Source organism: Ambystoma mexicanum, chromosome 12 (genome assembly GCF_040938575.1).
Source record: "Ambystoma mexicanum isolate Mex_15411 chromosome 12, UKY_AmexF1_1, whole genome shotgun sequence".
Classification (NCBI taxonomy): Eukaryota; Metazoa; Chordata; class Amphibia; order Caudata; family Ambystomatidae; genus Ambystoma; species Ambystoma mexicanum.
In genome coordinates, this window is record NC_090936.1 from 879,266,790 (window position 1) to 879,286,765 (window position 19,976).

At 45.3% G+C, this 19,976-nt stretch overlaps 1 protein-coding gene across 4 annotated transcripts in view; it reads right to left on the reverse strand.

The window, feature by feature from the left end:
* CPSF6 (cleavage and polyadenylation specific factor 6) overlaps window positions 1–19,976 on the reverse strand; it is a 539,228-nt gene that overhangs the window by 179,994 nt on the left and 339,258 nt on the right. For all 4 annotated transcript variants that reach the window (XM_069629368.1, XM_069629366.1, XM_069629367.1 and 1 more), the window contains one exon: window positions 12,563–12,678. In XM_069629368.1, the coding sequence (XP_069485469.1) occupies window positions 12,563–12,678 (116 nt within the window). The remainder of the gene's footprint in view (window positions 1–12,562; window positions 12,679–19,976) is intronic.

Below are 19,976 nucleotides of genomic sequence, written 5' to 3' on the forward strand. Positions count from 1 at the left end.
TTTCAATTCAGGTATCACGTGGAGCAACCATAATAGGTTTGTTCTATTCAGGATCATCCAGTCTTTTCTTGATTCATATTGGGCTATGGTTAGGATATATTTCTCCTGTGGTCTTCTTGGATCCGTAAATACAGGGCTTTGCAATTGTGCGGATATCTTTTCGCTTTCTTTGGTGGTTATTTTGGCCAGATTAGCCTCACTCAGATTTTGGAATCGCCTAGTTTGATGATAGTCAGGGCGTCCCTGTTCATTGTCGCTCAGTGATCATTGAGTGTTTTATTGCATAGCAGGCTAAATCACCGTCCGAGATATCTTCACACGAGAGTTCTATGTCAGTTGATTGCAATGAAAGATCATCGTTGTATTGATCTAGGATGATCAATGCAGAGTCATTCAAATCTATCACCAGGTCAGAATTGGATGTCGCTGGCTCATCCGTATATGTCGAGAGATCCATAACCTCGGCTAGTCGTGCTGCTTCTTCATTGTGTTGCGTTTGTCGCGTATGTATCTAATCATCTTTCACATTGGGCTTTGCTAGATCTGTCTGCACTTTAGTTCCTTGCGGTCTAGTAAGCTCTTATCAGCTGAGTGTGATTATTGTACCTGTCGAAATGATATATTCCTTAAAAAGGCTTGTGATCCCTGTTTGTCTTTTATTTGGTTTCTTCCCTTTGTCTTTAGGTGTTCTTATGGGCTCCTTTGCTTGCGCGAAGATCTCAAATATCGGCGACTCCTACAATGCTGAGCAGATGACTTCTGGATTGCCCATAGCCCTCTTTTGTATTCGACAGTTCTCTATCAAGGGGGCTATGTAAATCTTTTCCAATGCTGGGATGGATTCGTAATTGGCACGCCCGTGGTCTCTTGTCCTGGTCAATGTGGTAATTATTATTAGCTGTATTGTTCATCAACTGTGTAGGGTACATTTCATCAGGGTCATCATAGCAGCCGTTACTTGTGTTCTATCGGCTCGATTCGTGCTGGCAATATCAAATAACCTTGTTTGCCACATCTGGCTCGCCTCAGCTTCCGTTTCCAGGCGGTTCTGGGCGTGTATAAAAACATTTTCAATATGTATCTGTTTAGTATGCATTAGAGTGAATAGGGTGGCTTGGTCTTTGATGGCGTCTACGTTAGCTTCTTGCACCTTTATAAAAGGAATTAGTGATTGAGTTGTCGTAGCCATCAGCAGATTTTGCAGATCAAGCATTGTAGTTGGAGTATGCTCCCGATTAGGAGCATCAATCTGTTCACATTGACATCTGTTCTCATTCTGTTCAATTGATCTTTTCTGATTTAACTTTGTGCCAGTATGTTGTTCATCCTCCCGTTAATCAGGCACGTAATCTTTGTCAGGTTTGAGCACCAATCCGTTAAGAAAGGAAAAAAAATCTTGTCATCGGTTTCTCTGTTGAACAGTGTCGAAGTGAGATGGGGGTCTTTTCTCTTTTTGTCACACATTTCACCAAACACTTCCCTCCTTTTTTCTTGACTGCTCATCAAAGATTACATTTCGGTAATATCTGATGATAATCGGGCTGCGTGAGTATGGGAGAGTATGGGAGAGTTGTATCTGGGAGATGTGACCTTCCTTTTTGGTTTTCTTTTCTTGTAATTGAAGCCATAGTTGTCTCGCTCTCACGGCTTGTCGCGGCCCCCTCTTTAGCTATCTTGCCGGATAGGGGACCTGCAAGTAGATCACTGGCCACTTCTGCACTGTGAGAAGTTTCCATGTCTTTAGGAAGACGGTGTCTAGCAGACCGTCAACGTCTTTTCCTGCTTGTTTTCAGACAGGTTGACCGGGATGTGCCCCGACTGTGTCAGCCGTCATCCGGCACAAGCTTGATCCAGCGGTCCCATCTCAGTTAGTACATCTTCTTGTGTTTGCGCCCTTATGTCATCTGAACCCAGGATTGGCACCGTACACTCTCCCACAGCATTCAGATCATCTATCTGAACTGACCGTTCATGTGTTCCCATCTGGCAGAAGGGGACGGGTATTAGCACGAGCAGCGAGTTGTCGTCTACTACCAACTCGTCACCCCCTAACCAGCTGTCTGGGTTTGGGTGTTCCTTTCCTTGCGAGGTAGGACTATCAGACCTCGGGTCAGGCTGGCCATGTAGCGCCGGGGCGCCACCGACCTCTTGGGCAGAGTTAGGAAGTTCATTGTGGGTATTATGCATTGTCGTCTTCGCGCGACGGCACATCAAAGGGGAGCAATTCTCTCCATTGTATCGATCGAACTAGTGCCAGTAATTGTGGTATGTACTTCAGCAACTGTTTTTCTCACGGAAGGATCAGAAGTTGCGTGGGTATCTGGTGGGACAGAGTCACTCACCTTCAAATCATCAGTATGAGGGGTCAGAGAATCTTCTTTGTTCCGATGTTGAAGTTTCAGCAAGGTCTGTTCGATCGTTGGTTGCGACCAGTGCTTTAAGTGGGCCGGGGCCTGCCGGGCCCCGGCAGTCTCCAAAAAGTGGGGCTGAGCCGGGGCCCTGCCGGGGCCCCCAGTCCCACCGCACGCAACATTGGCGGGATGCATTATCCCGTCGCGGCCGCAGCCGCGACGGGAGATGCGCCTGCCATGAAGTCAGGCTAGCTGACAGAAGTGGCAGCCAACCACAGCGATGCTGTGCCTGGCTGTCGGTCCTGTCGGTCCTGTCGGTCCTGTCGGTCCTGTCGGTCCTGTCGGTCCTGTCGGTCCTGTCGGTCCTGTCGGTCCTGTCGGTCCTGTCGGTCCTGTCGGTCCTGTCGGTCCTGTCGGTCCTGTCGGTCCTGTCGGTCCTGTCGGTCCTGTCGGTCCTGTCGGTCCTGTCGGTCCTGTCGGTCCTGTCGGTCCTGTCGGTCCTGTCGGTCCTGTCGGTCCTGTCGGTCCTGTCGGTCCTGTCGGTCCTGTCGGTCCTGTCGGTCCTGTCGGTCCTGTCGGTCCTGTCGGTCCTGTCGGTCCTGTCGGTCCTGTCGGTCCTGTCAGTCCTGTCAGTCCTGTCAGTCCTGTCAGTCCTGTCAGTCCTAGTAACTGCCTCTGGTGACCCCTCGCGCGAGGGGTCATCAGAGGCAGTTACTGTTCCTTTGTTTCCCCAGGTCGCCGAGGCGTCTTTAACCCTTGGCGAACCTGGGGATTCCTCGACATATTTCGAGGTTTATAAAAGATGGCTTTGAAAGTACACATTTCAAGCCATCTTTTATAAAGCTTTGCCGACGGGCAATTTTGTCCGTAGTCAAAGCTTTATAAAAGATGGCTTGAATTGTGTACTTTCAAAGCCATCTTTTATAAACCCGAAAACATGGCCTGAAAACTAGGCAAACCGTAAGGTCTGCACACAGATATATATACATGTTATATATCTGTGTGCGTACCTTACTATGGTTTGTGTACTTTGTAGGCCATCTTTTCTAAACATAGAAATATGTTACATATGTTACATATGTTACATATTTCTATGTTTAGAAAAGATGGCCTGCAAAGTACACAAACCATAGTAAGGTACGCACACAGATATATAACATGTATATATATCTGTGTGCAGAGGTTACGATTTGCGTGCTTTTTAGGCCACGCCCCTCCCAGAAGCCACGCCCCCAAATGAGGGCCCCCTCTCGATTTCTTACCCCACTTAAAGCCCTGGTTGCGACGCTGATGGCGATGCCGTGCAAGTCAGCGCCGCTCTGACCTTCCCTCGTAGTCTGGTTCTCATCCCAATATGTTCGCCATCTTCACTCAATGACGAGTAGTAGAGGCTGAGTTCTGAGGGGTCTCAACTTAGCCGCGTCGACCTTACAAAGTTCACGTCCTCGGAGCCCGGGAAGTGCGAAGACTCAGCATCCGGACTCCGCGGGCCACTCCGCAGAGATTAGGAGGTTTTGAAGAGTCAATGGCCACTGAAAGAGGACAGGCCACAAGGCTACCACTCCACATGCAAGTAGGAAAACCGGTAGAGTTGATGCCCGAAGACTCCGCAGGTGCCTTTATATACTCTTCAACTTGGTCACTGGATACTGGCATAGCTCATCCAAAACGGTTCTTGCCATACAAGGGATTCTGTAGTCACCCTTCTTGCATGGACAGGTTACAACCTACTTAACATACTGCTGCCTCTGCAGGAATACATTATAGCTCTTGTTTAGCATAATTTTCTACATTATAAGCAGTTATATATAAACAGTTATATATAAAAACACCTTCCCGCCAGACTCAACACTTCACTCAATATTCCTATAATTTTATCTGGACCAGTAATTCTCCTTAAAACTCTGTTTTAACATAATTCAGTATTGCACGTATGAGCCCCAGCCTGCCTGGGTTCTTTGATGGACAGGACACAGCTGCTGAGTTACCTCGTGCTCTCTGCCAGCCTTCGCCTCAGTGACACAACACCGCATGAGCTCTGTGATCCATTTTTAGCGCAGGCCACATTCATTTTTGGCAGAGAGTCTGCTTTGAGATTTTAAAAACACAAAATAACATTTGCAAGGGTTTTCAGCTAATGGTTATTTGCACCTTCTATTTAAACACCATTTTCATTTAGTGGCCACCCATGTCTCTATGTGATTATATATGCATGAAAAAAGCTCAGTGCTATATTGCTTAGAAGTCTTGCCTAATTGTAAAGCGCTTGAGGGGTGCAGGAAGGCGCTAGCTCCTCCCCAACATGGGGTATTGCAGCCCTGCAAGGTCGCAGCACGGTGTGGGATGGCTCAAAATGCAGGTCTCAAGTCTAGTGGGCCCCACCAGTCTCTGGGTCGGGTTGTCGGAGCGCCCACGTCAATTGGAAGGAAGGACTACACAGCAGGCTCAGGTTACACAGCAGGCTCTTCGGTCGCTAAAAATCCTCTCCGCTGCTGTTCCTTGATCATCCTCTTCGGTTTTGGTTCCAGTGGTCGACTTGTCTTCAGCTTCCAGGTTCAGAGTAATTAACAGGAACTACAGCACAACTTCTGAATTCTCTCCCTGATTTTACAACAAAGGGCGGTCTGGTTGTCCAATCAGGACAGCCAGCCCCCCTCCTCCCCCCACTGGGATTTGTCCCCATTCAGGCAAGGAGGAAAACAAATGGCTGTGGCGTTTGACTCCTCTCTCGTTTCCTGCCTTCACAGACCGACTGAAGCCTGGGCGGGGAGTCCAGGGGACTCCCGCCGAAGATATCACACAAAGGAATTTCCCGCTCTGGATGTCGGGGGAAGGAAAGAAGAAACCCTAAAGTGGCGGAAAAAAAGACAGGGGCCATTTTGGTAAAAATAGAACCCTTAGGGGTCTTTACTGTAGCTATGAACACAGCCCACGGTAAAGGTGCACTGAATTAGTAAAAGGTATCGCTGCCACCAGCCATGAAAGTTCATTGTTACAGTTTTAGTCTGAATGGGCATACATTGCATCTCCCCAGTACTCCACATAAGGTGGGGTGTGCTGGTCTCACCTAATAAAATGTAAGAGTTCCAAAGATCCTTTCTACTATTGGGAACTGTAGTGCTCACAAGGTTAGCGAGAGAAAGTCTAAAAAGGGAGCCCCTAGGGCAACCCAGCAACACTAGGCACTTATTGTCAAAAGTTGTCAAAGAGGATAATTAAAACACACTATGGTTTGAATGTTGCATAGCTGATTGGCTGGGGTCCTGCATAAAACTCAGATCTTGGAAGGTGAAAAAATAATTGACCACTGGAACCAAAACCAAAGAGGATGATAAAATGCAGCTGAGAAGATTTCCAGCGACCAGAGAGCCTGCTGTGCAAGCGGGGCCTGCTGTAGCCCTTCCTTCCAATCGACCTGGGGATCCCAAAACGGACGACCCAGAGTCGGAGCCTGGTGAGACCCACTAGACTTAAGAGGAACTGCATTTCGACACATCCCAAGTCGTGCTGCGAACTTGCTGGGCTGCCTGAGACCTCGAACGATCTGGTGGCGCACGGTCTTCCGAATTCCGAATCCCACTTAAACTTTTCTGGCTGCAGCTCCTGAAGTCTTTGTGCTGGAACTTTTCTTCGCTGATAAGGTACTGTGCTGGCTTGGCCTTACGCCCAAGTGATTCTAGTGTATCCTTTCGGTGCTGCTGTGCTGGGGAGGGTGTCCATCCAGTTCACCCAGGCGAACTGCTGGAATCCTCCTAGGGTGTCTTCTGTAAAGCCCCTGGACGCTCAACTAACGTATAAAGTGAACTCTTACTTGTTTGCCTAGTCTTCCTCTGGAACTCTGACTTAAACTGGAACTGAGCCTTATCTGACCCGGTCAACTGCTGGCCCTTAGACCACTAGTGTTCCTCTTCTGCCTCAGAGAGAACTTATGTACTTGAATTGGGAAGGGCTGGATATTTTAAGGGGTCTGCATTTTAAAGTGAAACAAGTGTTTAAAAGTGTACTTACTTGTAACAGAGTTAGTTGGTAACTTTAAACTGAAAAGTTCCAAAATGTTATTACTTACCTAAGCTATGTTCAGTCATGATGAAAAGTAATTATAGGATAAACCTAACTCTAAAAAGCTGTGTGCCTTCTTAAATAAGTAATCTCCAAGTCTTTCTTTCCTTAGAAGCTGTCTCGCCATTCTAACTGAAAGACTGAAGGATTGGTTATGCACTTATTCCTGTTAGGATAATTGTAGGAGTGTCCCCAGTTGGGCCTTGCTTCCCCCGACTTCTTGTTAGCCTGTACAGAATAAGTCCTCCAAGGTCATAATTCTCTTTTAGGTTGCTGGTAGCTACTTACGAAAGTATATAGGTTTTACTTATCTTGTATAGCTGTGTGCCATCCATAAGTTATTGCTTGCCTTAGTCTGAACTGAAAAGCAACTGTAATTGAATATTACACAAAAAGGGTCCAATTAACCTAGTATAACTGATCCAAAACTTAGTTAAAGGTTGATACTCTTCCTAGAATCTTGTAACTCCTTTTTGGATGGCACACAGCTAACTCAAGTTAAGTAAAACCCATATACCTTTTTTTAATCCCACAATGAAGTCCAGGTTAGATTTTTCCCAGCTATACAAATAATGTACATATGACTTAAAAGGGACAGTTCGAACCCTAATGTTACACTTTACTGAATGGCTCAAAGTTATTCTAGGCAGGCAACAACCTAATACAGACTTATTCTGGAAAGGCTAGCAGCAAGTCTGGGGAAGCAAGACCCAGTTGGGGGACACTCATACAATTATCCTGCAGGACTAATCTGGTGATACCAACAGTTGGAGGACACTCATACAATTATCCTGCAGGAATAATCTGGTGAAACCAACACATTACTTTTGGGAAGAGGCACAACCTAATCACAGGTGAGTAATATACCTTCACATCTTTCTATAAAATGGCAAAACTGTTTCTAAGAAAAGAAAGATGTTAACCATACAAGCAATATACCCCTTACATATACACACTTTGTTAGAATGGTGAAACAGTTTCTAAGGAAAGAAAGGGGTTACATATACTTTTCAGAATGGCACAACATTTCGAAAGGTAAGTAATAACTTTAACTGTTCACTCTTAGAGTTAGTTACCAAGCAACTCTTTACAAGTAAGTAGCTTGCAAACACTTATTTTCTTTTCTAGGCAAACGCCCCAATCCTTTAAACGCCTTTGCCTGGTTCTTGGAGCAGGAGTGTTCTCAGTGGCAGAAGGGGGGTCACTAGGCACTAGTGACCAACAGACCGTGTCAGAAGAGGGTCTAAAGTAGCAAACGTCAGAGTACCGTAGGAAGACTGTGAAAACAGGCGAGTACTTTACTTCTAGAGTTAAAAGAGGGTCCAGGGGCTTTGCAGAAGACGCCCCAGCAGTATTATAGCAGTGGGACTGGGTGCACTGGATGAGAGGCCTCCCCACACAGAAAAAAACACTCACAGCTACAAAGAAATCCTAACAGACTTAAGGTAAGTGCATACCCAAGAGAACACAGTACCTCAGCATTGAAGATTTTGCAGCAGGAGGATTTCAGGATCTGCAGCCAAAAACCCGGTCAGGGGATTCCTTGTCACGGTGACTGAAAACAGGATCTTGGAAGGAACTTTGCCGCGAGGGATCAATGAAGAAGGCTCTAGGCAAGGTTTTCCTAGCGTCTGAATGCATTTCTACGGATTTGGCGCCTTTTCAAGGAGCACAGAAGAAGAAAGAAAATTGCGGTTGAATTCTCGTCGTTACACAGGTCCATCAGTCTGGTGAGGGGACATTTCGGACACTATTCGTTTCTTTGGAGATCCACCAGGAGGCCCACAAAGTTTCAGGGAGATTCGGAAAAACCGTGCACCGCACAGTGGCTCGAAGTCCCAGGGTTTTGGGGTATTGAAGCAACGCAAGTTTGCAGCAGCGTGTGGGATGGCTCAAAATGCAGGTCTTCAGGAGTCTAGTGGGTCTCACCATGCTCTGGGTCAGGATCTTTGTTTTCGGAGGCCCCAGGTACATTGGAAGGAAGGGTTCAGGTTACACAGCCAGCTCTCTGGTCGCTGGAAATCGCCTCTGCCGTTTTTCCATCATCCTCTTCGGTTTCAGTTGCAGTGGTCGACTTGTCTTCAGCTTCCAGTTTTGCATATGAGGAACTACAGCACAGCTTCTGCATTCTCTCCCTGCATTTTACAATGAGGGGTGGTGTGGTTGTCCAATCAGGACAGCCAGCCCCACACTGGGATTTGTCCCCATTCAGGCAAGGAGGAAGACAAAGGGCTGTGGAGTTTTGGTCTCCTCCCTCGCTTCCTGCCTTCACAGACAGACTGGAGCCGGGGGGGGGGGGGGGGGGGTGGGGGGGGTTGGGTTTTTGGCACATGGGCCTCCTGCCGAAGATCAAAAATCCACAAAGGAATTTCACGCCCTGAATGTCAGGGGAAGCAACAAGAAGAAAGGACAAGAAACACTAAAATGGTGAAATAAAGAAGACAGGGGCCATTTTCGTAAAATGAGCACCCTTAGGTGCCTTTACTGCAGCTGTGAACACAGCCCACGGTAAAGGTGCACCAAATTAATACAAGGCATCACTGCCACCAGCCATCGAAGGTAAGCTTGTGCCTATAACAGAATTGTTAGTTTTTAGTGTGAAAGGGGATACGTACCTCCCCAGCACTACACATAAGATGGGGTCTGCTCGTTTCACTAAATAAAATGTAAAAGGGATCCAAACATCCTCTCTGCGCTTGGCAACGGTAGTTCTCTCACATTTACCAAAAGAAAGTTAAAAGGGGAGCCCCTAGGGCAACCCAGCAACAACAGGCACTTATTGCCAATAAGTTGTTAAAGAGGATAACTTTAAAAAGACATTACGGAGAGTCAAAAACATGACACCTAGAAAAAGAGAAAGATTCTGGGAGTGGAAAAAGGTTCCCACTCACTGAGGTATTAAAGAAAAATATCCCACTAGTAAAGTAAAAATTTCTGGGGTTGACCCAGGTCAGGAAGATTTACCAGTTCTGTGAAAATCTTACCCAACAGCTATCAACCGACTAAGGGAAGCCGTTTTCCAGTACTGACAGTCTGAAGGACCTGTCCGTTTCCCCACAACAAGTGAGCAAAAGGCCAGTGGGGTGAAGTTGAAGGCTTCACTTCATTGCAAAATGTCAGGACGAAGTCCAAAAGCAAAAGGCTTGGAGGTCCAATTACTAACTGGGATTTTACCTTTAAAGTGTGTATTATACTAGTGTTGTGCATTCTCTGGGGGTAACTATTCAGACTAACTGTACGTCACTGCTGGCCTACCTCCTCTATTGAGTGAAGCCTGACATCTCTGCCACTGCTATTTAGTGTGTTTGGTCCAACCTATGCTTGGACTCCCTGCCTTGCTTTCAAGTTAAATGGTTTTATGTTGGGACTGATTTTCTATGCTATGGCCTGGTGGACAGATGTCTAGAAGGCCAGCATATATTATGACTGGGACAAATCAGGGTCGCTGTAGCCAAACCAGTTCAAGGTAGCAGCAATTAGGGCCTTGGCTAAGTTTGAAGAGGTGGTGAGCTTGTAAAGGGTCCACAATGAGTACACACAATGGGAATCACAAATTACACGGTATGTATACAAATAGTTATTTATTTATGGTCAACAACACTATGAAAAATGACTAATAGGTAGAAGTATCACAACACTAATAGATTACATATATAGTCACAGAATAGGATATAATTCAAATCAAACCACTATAAAGCAAGTGCAGATTAGTTGTATGTACTACAAGTTCACAGAGAATTCATGTTAATGTTAAAGGACATTTGTACCGCACACTATCACCACCGGAGTGGTCCCCTGGCGGCTCTGAAAGAGGAGAGGGGGGGGGGGGGTTGAGTTAGTGGGAGGAAGCAGGAAAAGTGCAAGAGAGCAGTGTTATGCTGTTGGCGGCCTCATCCCGGTGGTTCCGTTGGCTGGGCCTAGGGTGTTTGCGGCCGGTAGTCGTCATGTACGGTTGTGCAAGACTATGCGTGTTTTTGTTTTGTTGTTGCAATGCAGTGAAGTTTGTGCGGTTTTCTGTGCTGTAGGTTTTGGTTGTTTTTGGTTTGGAGTTTGAGAGGTGTATGCAGAAAGGGAAATTGTTAGCAGGGTTAGTTAGTTTCCGCCTCTATCCTGAATTGAGGCGCTCGGCTTGCGTAGTCTCCCCTGATGCGTCTGTCCTGCTCTGGGCATTACCTTAACTTCAAAAGTCCTTCCCAAAGTTGTCTGGGGCCTTATGCCCAAAAGTTCAGGAATGTTCCGACACAGTTTGTGATGCAGGAAAAAATGAAGGAAGGGTCTCTGGGGTTCAGTGAACAGTTCCAAGGTTTAGAGGACAGTGTATTCTAACTAAAAGAAACGTCCCCAACTTTCGGAAGGCTTTCATCAGCAAGCAATGGCAAAGCAAAAGTTCTATAAAGGTTTTAAAGGGAGTTTAGGGGCAGGTAAGAACCACTGTAACTTACCCCCCCTCTACTGAGATTCTTCCCAGGTCTTGGCAGGTCAATTGAAGAAGATCCGAGGTTGCTTTTCCAGCCGTCAGCCGGAGTCATTGATTTGCAGGGATTGCATGTTCGACCTGATCTACGGGTGGTGTCTTTCACTGGTGCCAGGACACTGATGAAGAATGCAGCAAAACACGATGCAGGAGCCCTTTCAGGACTGGATTCGAGGCAGGTAAGCTGTTTCGGACGGAGGTCACCGCAGCACGGCGACGCAAAGGGCCTCACTTGTCCCTCCTATCTCGGGTCCCCTTGATGCAAGGACTCCGACATTTCACTCGGGTAAGACTCGGACAAGCTGAGGATCCCCCAAGTCGCAGGCCACAACTCGGAACGTGACATTGGCAGCACGGTAACCCAAACTCCGAACTGATCAGCCAAACGATAGAGCCGGTACACTCCCAAAGGCTGTTCTTCGCAGGGTACCGCAGAGGTCAGGAATGGATGTTCCCTTCACTCCAAGGGTTGCAGCTCCTTCGCAGGACTGCTGAAGATCACAAGCAAGACATTGCTCCATCAGGACAGCAGCAGAAGTTGGACCCAAGGCCTTCTTCAGTCGCTCCCGTCTCTTCACAGGTCTCACAGCTGGACAGGCGTCTTGGATCCTTGAGGTTGCTGCAGGATCTCTGAAGAATGGGTGCAGCGGTCCTCTTATCCTAAAAGTCAGGTAAGAGCCGAAACTCCCACTAGCCAATAGCAGGACTAGCCACACACACTCCCTCCAGCAGTCACAGTTTGTAGGTAAACGCAGTAAGGCTAAAACCAAAAGCTCCACAAATAAAATTGTAAAAAGTCACTGCTGCCACCAGCTTATCCACTAGAGAAACCAAAAAATCCTTTGAGTGCTAGTCTAGGGCAAAACAAAACGTGACCCCCATTGTACTGCATTGTAAGATGATAAAGTTACAAGTGATAAATTACTAAAAGTAGTGACAAAGTCGCAGGACCAAGGGAAACTGTTTCCCAATACTTACAGCTTGTAGGACATGTCAGTTTCTCCATTACAGATGAGCAAAAGACAGTGTAGTGAAGCTTAAGGCTTCATTGCACTGTAAAAAGTACAGGCCAGGATCAAAAATAAAAGAAAAATGTGCCCATAAAAATGGAAGGCAAGGTGCAGTAAAAAATTCTTCCCTAACATTTTACAGCCCTCACTCTGGGTGAGGGCTGTGGAAAAATATCCCCAACAATCACCAAAAAGGGTGCAATTATTCACTTTCACAAGGCTGTTCAGTACAAATCACACAATTAATGGGGATATTACTTAAGAGAAAATATAATGCAGAGTGCAACAAATTAGGTTGGAACCTACTATCAAGGCCTAAAGTTGCTTGAGCCCTCAGGTCTCCACACTCACAAAGTACACCATTTGTTGCTCGCCAAGAGTCAAATATAACTAGCCAATGGCTAGTGGTTAAGTGCAAATTGTGAGGCCTGGTTAAAGTGACAAAGTGTCCCTGTACCACGCCACTGAAGATGGCTTGTGCTACACTGTAAAAATAAACATGAGAAATAGAGAGACATAGAAACAGATTCTTGATTTACGTATATTATAAACAATGGAAAATGGTCAAAAGACATTGAAGTGTGCAATTCATATTAAACCAATTGTTGTAAGAACATTTAAAAAAAGAAAATCTAGAACATGGAGAAATAACAAATTGATCAACTGACCTGCGCTGGCATCGGAAACCGCTCTTGAAATAGCGCTGCTCGAGATAGCACGATTTCGATTCATGATTTCTTCAAACTCTGCTTCACTTAAAGGATTTCGGATAACATCCATTTCTCTAAAACGCAGAATGTTTGGTTAACATGGAAACTAAAGACAAGACAAAAACCCTGCAAATATTGGACATTTTAATTATAGATGCCCAGATTAAAATTGCTGCTCGTCACAACAAACAAGTGTTAATAACAATAAACCTCTTATACAGTACTCATCCAAAGAGAGTGTTAACATTCAAGTTCCTACTGCACTTTAGAGAAAATGAACAAAAAAGAAAAAAACACCCTGCCCTTTGGCTCGAGGGAGCAATCTTTTCTAGAGCCACACAAGGGGTCATGGCTCCCGTTACAAAGAAGCAATTACAGAGAACACATCAGTGCAGGAAACCTTCTGCAACAATGAGGTGGTTGGGGAGATTATTTTCAAAGCACTCTGGTGAGTGTTGTTCGGGAGAAATGTCAGTGTCTGTGCCAATTCCCTTTAACCTTAGAGACACCCAACCCTTTGCTGGAATCTGGTAACTTTTTGATTTTTATCGGCCATTTTGCCACCCACTCATGCCTTTTCCCTCTAAGATTTTGTGTTCCTTATTGTTAGGACTGATTTGCTATATTTTGGCCTTGGGGACAGATGTACAGGTGGCCAACCTATATTGTGACAAGGACACTGCTGGGAGCTGTTCCCAAACCAGTTCAAGATAGCAGTGATGAGAGGTCTAGGCTAAGTCTCAAGAGGTGTAAAGGGTCACATTATACAGACAGTATGTATAAAAATAGTTAATGTTAAAGGACATTTGTACCGCGCACTATCACCACCGGAGTGGTCCCCTGGCGCTCTGGTGGCTCTGAAAGAGGAGGGGGGGTTGAGTTAGTGGGAGGAAGCAGGAAAAGTGCAAGAGAGCAGTGATGTGCTGTTGGCGGCCTCAGCCCGGTGGATCTGTTGGCTGGGCCTGGGGTGTTTGCGGCCGGTAGTCGTCGTGTACTGTTGTGCAAGACTATGTGTGTTTTTGTTTTGTTGTTGCAATGTGGTGAAGTTTGTGCGGCTTGTTGTGCTGTAGGTTTTGGTTGTGTTTGGTTTGGAGTTTGAGAGGTGTATGCAGAAAGGGAAATTGTTAGTATGGTTGGTTAGTTTGCGTCTCCATCCTGAATTGAGGCGCTCGGCTTGCGTAGTCTCCCCTGATGCAGCTCTATCCTACTCTGGGTCCGACTGGTATACAAGGTTCCTTACTCCTCTGGCCCCCACCTCTAACATGCTCTCTCATAGCCCCCCCTTATCCTCCCTTCATACTCCTGTGGCCAGTGCACCTGCCAATCTCAACCTCTCAGGTAGTGTGGCGATTGCCAATACCTCGACAATTCCACACTACTGTGGTGCTCGTGGGATTGTCTGGGGTAGTTGACTCAGTCTGTGCGTGTCCGGTGTCACCCGTCCACGTGCCGTGGGAGCTACCCTCTCGGGTTGGGGATGTCCGCGTTCTTTCCGGTTTAGTCATCCTTTTTCCGGTTTTGGTTTCCAGATTTAGTCTGTGGTCTTGAAGAGCCAGGTTTTTAGTGATTTCCTAAATTTTAGGTGATCTTCAGTGTTTCTTATTTCTTTTGGGATGTTAGTTCCAGGTTTTTGTGGCTAAGTGGTAGAAGGAGGTGCCGCCCAGTTTTTTCTTAAGGTATGGTTTGAGTTCCAGGCGGATTTCGTTGCTTGATCGCAGGGGTCTTGTTGGTTTGTAGACTTATTTTCTTTTGTAGGAATTCTGCTCCAAATTCCAATTTATGGCCAAAACACTATGAAAAAATGACTAACAGGTAGAAGTATCACACAACACTAATAAAATACATATATACAGTCACTAGGGTAGGGCATAGATCAAACCCCTGTAAAGGAAAGTGTAATTAGTTTATGAAATGCAGGCACACAGAGAATTAGCCATAGCTTCAAAAGTCCTTCCCCAAGTTGTCTGGGGCCTTATGCTCAAATGTTCAGGAAAGGTTCAGACAGTTTGTAACGCTGGACAAAATGAAGGTAGGGTCTCTGGGGTCCAGTGAACGATTCCAAGGGTTAGAGGACAAGGTATTCTAACAAAAGTGTCCCCAACTTTCAAAAGGCTTGCGAGCAAGCAATAGCAGAGTTAAAATATTGTAAACGTTTTAGAAAAGTTAGCAAAACACTGAAGGGGAGTTTAGGGGTAGGTGAGAACCACTGTAACTCACCCCCCATACACAGATAGTTCACAGAACTTGGCAGCACAATGGAAGAAAGGTCCAAGGTAACTTTTCCCGCCGTCGTCCTCAGTCCTTGATTCGCAGGTTCGACCAGATCTCCGGTCTGTGTCTTTGGCTGGCGCAAGTACTCTCGGTGACAGAATGCAGAAAAACTAAATGCAGGACCCCCATCTGAGGACAGGACTCGGGTAAGCTGTTACTGATGGCAGCCACCGCAGCACAGCAACGCAAAGGGACTTGCTTGTCGCAGTCAGACTTTCCCTCCAATTTCAGGTCCCTTTGATGCTAGGAGTCTGAAAGACGCTGAGGTAAGTCTTGTAGGACAGGCTGCGGATCCCCCAAGTTCCAGGCCTCAACGCGGAACAGCGACAGCACAGTAGCCCAAATTCAGAGCTGGGCAGCCACAGGACAGTGACTGGGCAGTTCTGAAGGCTCATCTTCACAGGGTACCGAACAGACATCAGGAATGGATGCCCATTCCACGGGTCACAGCTCCCTCGCAGGACTGCTGAAGATCAATTGCAAGAGCGGGCTCTTCCAGGACAGCAGCAGAAGTTGGTCACCAGGCCTCCTTCAGAGTGGTCTCTGGTCTACCCTCAGGTGTTGTTGGGACGGATTTTCTATAATCTGGCCTGGTGGACCGATGCACTGAAGGATTCGAGAAGCAGAAAAGAACTGGTAACCCAAGCGCTGCACTCAAAGATTATCTAACAACTGCGAAAACTCCCAAATTCCTGGACACAAAGCAGCGGGTGAGAGTATCCAATCATGGAGCCTCTGCTCAGGATCCCAACACTGCCAAACAGTCCAAAATCTTGTTTTAATGCGGTTTGCACAAGTTGAGTTTCATTGTAAACAGCCCGACACATGTTCCGAGCTCTACCTTTTCAAAAGCTGTAATACTGTAAAACATAATACACCATTTAGCTATACAAAGTAAAAAACAGAACGAAACCCATACCACAAACCAAGGTTGCAGCAGAAGATATGCCAATAATTTGTCATGTCCAAACATTATATCCCAAAATAATACACACAGTAAAGGATACATTAAGCAGAATCCATTTCATGTTCAAAGTGAACCACAACATCCCTTGACCAGGTGTAGAAATAAACAAAAACAAGAATAGAAATTAGTTAACATTCCTAAATGTACTCCTGACACGCATTGTGTCACATCAAACCACACGCATTTATTTGAATGTGTACCTTGTGTCTTCTTATATGAAGAAACCACTCTACAACAAAAACCAACACGTTGAGGGTATTATTGGTGTGGGTTAACTGCAATCTTTGTCTTGGGTAATACCATAATGCTCAAATCGGAGCAATCAACATATAAATGTTGGCATGCTTAGCCTACAGAGTTGAAGGTCGCTTACCAAATTGGTTGAAAAAAATTATTACACAGCCACGTTAGTGGCTGTGTAGTTATGGTTAAGTTGCTAATCCCATAGGAGGAGCACTTTTTGGGTTTATATAACTTCGCAAAAAAAGTATATGGCCCACTCTGAATTCTTTTGCAAAGTCTGGTGAGGTTTGGTCCAGGGGGGGAAAGTTATAGGAGGGGTCCCGAAATTTATTTTTTTCCCTTTCCCATAGACTGAATGTGGGAAAAAAATGTGTGCACGCCTACAGCCCAAATTGCTGGACGGATTTTCACCAAATTTGTGGCAGGAGCAGCGGCTTGGTCCCGAAAGCGTGCTTTTGTAAATTTGTTGAAAATCCGTCCATTCGTTTTTTTTAAAACGATAAAAATTAGGTCTAAAAAAATTAGTGATATCTATGTCCGCCCCGTGGACATTTACCTGTTCGCTCCGCTGGCACGACATCGATTGCCTAATCGGTGGCGTCATGTCTGCGGACATGTGACGCGTTTGCTGATTGGATGGTGAAGAGCGTGAAGTGCGTCAGATTGTTCCGATGCGCCCGACATCTTGGATCCGTGTTTTGGTGTCCACGGACATCGCCGCAAAAACATTAAAAAAACACAACATTGCACTTGTTAAACTTATCCAATAATGTCTAGGGAGGTGAGGGTTGATGAAGATGGGATATGGCAGCAGGAAGCAAAAAACTTTTTTTGTCACTAAAGTCATACGGTACATTTGGAGGTGTTCCACAATATAATCAGACTGCCGCCCCCTAGAGTCTGGCATCTGAGGAAGCCACCTGCAGTGTCTGATGCAGAGAGCGGCTATTTACGTGCGTGAGAATACCAGTTCTCATGGATGCTGTGAGCCATGTTGTTACAAAGCGAGAATGTATTTAGATTCTGAGTGAAGGTCACCAGCTTTGAATTTTTGGTTGCGAGCTAAGGAAGCCCACGCATGGGATACAAAGTATAAGGTTCAATTGTTTTTTGACCTTCAGAGATAAGGACAATTCCGTAAGGAATGCAATGAGAGGAGGTTTGTAATAATGAACATTTGATAAGGTTAGGCATTCCAAAAGTGTGTAAGGAACATGTAAATTCAGTTCATGAAGAATCTTTGGTGCGAGCGCAGTGAGCATTATGGTCTGACTTATGCCAAGAGAATGGAAATTGTGAATATAACGTAAGTTTGATTTGACGATTGTATACCGGAACGAGCATTAACTTATTATCTGAATTAATTTTGGGTTATATTCTATTTGTTTGTTCTGTGTTGCTTATTGCAATGTAACGTAAGTACTATCTTTCTGTGTAGTTGTCTTTTTTACGTGTTATGGGGAGTGCAGGATCGAGGTGCATGTAGACTATCACTAGGTTCACCCAGGTTCAACGCTAATATTTTTTTTAAATGTCATGTATGACCATATCGAATTGTGTATCCGTTTCCACGTTGTTTTCGCTTTGTTGAGATTGTTTGATGTGTGTGCTAATCGTTAGTTTAAACTCTATGCCGAATCAAAAAGTCAATAGATACATTGCAATAAAGTTCGGGTATTGACGCACATTTTCTGTTTTCTAAATAGCTACATCCTGCCTTTCTGTGATTGTCAGATTCGAGATGCCAACTGACAGCGCTTTTTTTTTTTTTTTTTTTTTTTTTTTTTTTTTTAAAATCGGCAGCTACACATAGTTGCCAATGCGTGGATCACAGTGACTGTTTTTTGGGGCGATCGCCCAGGGCCAATGTGCCCGTACGCTGTACTAGCTATTGGGAGTAACATAACATCCTTTATGGTGGTCTAGGCCCAAGTTGATGCAGAAGCCCTGGAATTTACTGTGCAACCCAATCAGTTCTTTTATAGAAAACGTACACTGTATGGAAAAAGAACAACGTATGCCTCACGATTAACATTTTGGATCACGAGCGAAGAAAGAAATTTGCAATTTGATTGAATATGGCAATAGTCAGATGTTCTCGGAGCGTTTATTGTGAAATAAAAGTACTTTACAAATTGTACAGTGTTATTGCTTTCTTTTAAAGTACGATTTAATATTCCGAATTGTGACGTGCTGTGTTGGTAGTGGATGTGTGTTGATTTTCAGGTTCTGCGTCACGTAGGTGATGACTGGGCGCATTTGGCTACGCTGAAGAGGAACATCACAGAGAAAGGTGTAGAATATCACTAGGGTTGGTGATGTGAGGGTCAGGGACGGGGCATATGATTTAGTGATGTCAGGGCAGTTTACCTTAGGCAGATGCAGCAATGGATAAGAATAGCACAAGATGGACGCGCCCTGCTGCCAGATTTCACATGTTTACAAAAGAGGAAAAGTGAGGTAAGGTGAATTGGAAATGTTTGCGATAGATCAACGTATGTATAAAAATACATGGCCGAACCCTCGGGACAATATTTTTTGAGTATTGCATTTGTCAAACTTATGAAATAATCTCTGGGGAGGTGAGGGGTGATGAGGATGGGATGGGATATTTCTGATCTGATTTCGAATGAGTTTACAATGTTTGGTGGGATTTTGTGCAGAGCTTATAGGACGATTGTATGTGCATGCATTTGACAGTTTTGAAAAAATAAAACGTGGGTGGATTTCCAGCAAACTTGCGTAAGGCGCATTGGCAAGGATCTACAAGCATGGTTTTGCAAATGTGGCAGTGTTTTCTTATTTGACAAGTGTCATAATGTAGTAACAAAAAAATAGCGGTATAGCTTTAGTGACTGAGGGGTAGCCTGTGGCCACAATGTCCAGGTCATGGAATAAGGTCATGATCCGGACAATCTGGCTACTGGCCATGACCAGAAGGGACAAAACATGGGATTAAAGGGGCCATGTCCATCTGGGACTGGCTTTGTGGTAAAGTTATTTGAAATTAGGATAGATTTGAAAGGGAAGAAAAATGTGCTTGTCGTAATATGGTCATAGGGTGTTCTTTTTGCCTTCTGCAGGGTGTCATGGAAAGTGAAGAGGGGTCCTTTATGGAACCCTGCCTTCCCTTTCCATGGTGGCCATCTTGGAAAAGGATTTTCCTTCCTAAACCGTGACGCCACAGGCGTCCCAGTGTAGGACGAAAAATCCTCTTTTTTAGTACCATGGGTTCCCGCTTTGGGAACTTAGGCTGCTAATGGCCTTCATCCCCCATTTTAGTTGCTAGAATGGGGGATAATGGTCCAGAGACCTCGTTATCCACCCTCGCTTCGCTTGGGCTGATAACTTGGGCTGCTGGGCCGGTATCCACCATTCCAGTCCCTGTAACAGAGGATGAACGCCCCAATATTGCCATTAGTATGACAGAAAATGCAAATCGAAATGTTGGAAAATCTTATTGAGTGTGTACTTTACTGAGAAATACAAAATAGATGGAGTCTATGTTTTTTTGAAGTTCTATTTTTTAACTGTGAAAGGTGGTTCCTAAATGAACATTTCTTTTGTTGTTTTTGGATGTATTTTTTTTGGGCAGGAGAGCTTAGAACGAAAGGTGGGGAGGGAAATCAGAGAAGAGGCACCAAACACTAATATGGAGGGGCAGGTGGATTGGGGAAAATGTTGCAAGTGTGTTATTTCTAAGGTAGGGGGCAGTGTTTCTCGTGCTCCTTGATTACAGCAGTGGTGGTGTCTCTTGGGGAGGAGGGATGGCCTTAGCTGATGCCATTTTAAGACAAATAGCAGTTTTGCTAAAAGTATGTACTGTGTACTAGATTGTTAATGGATGAGTAGGAATAGGTGTTGGAGCTGTGCAAGGGAAGTTTTGAAGTT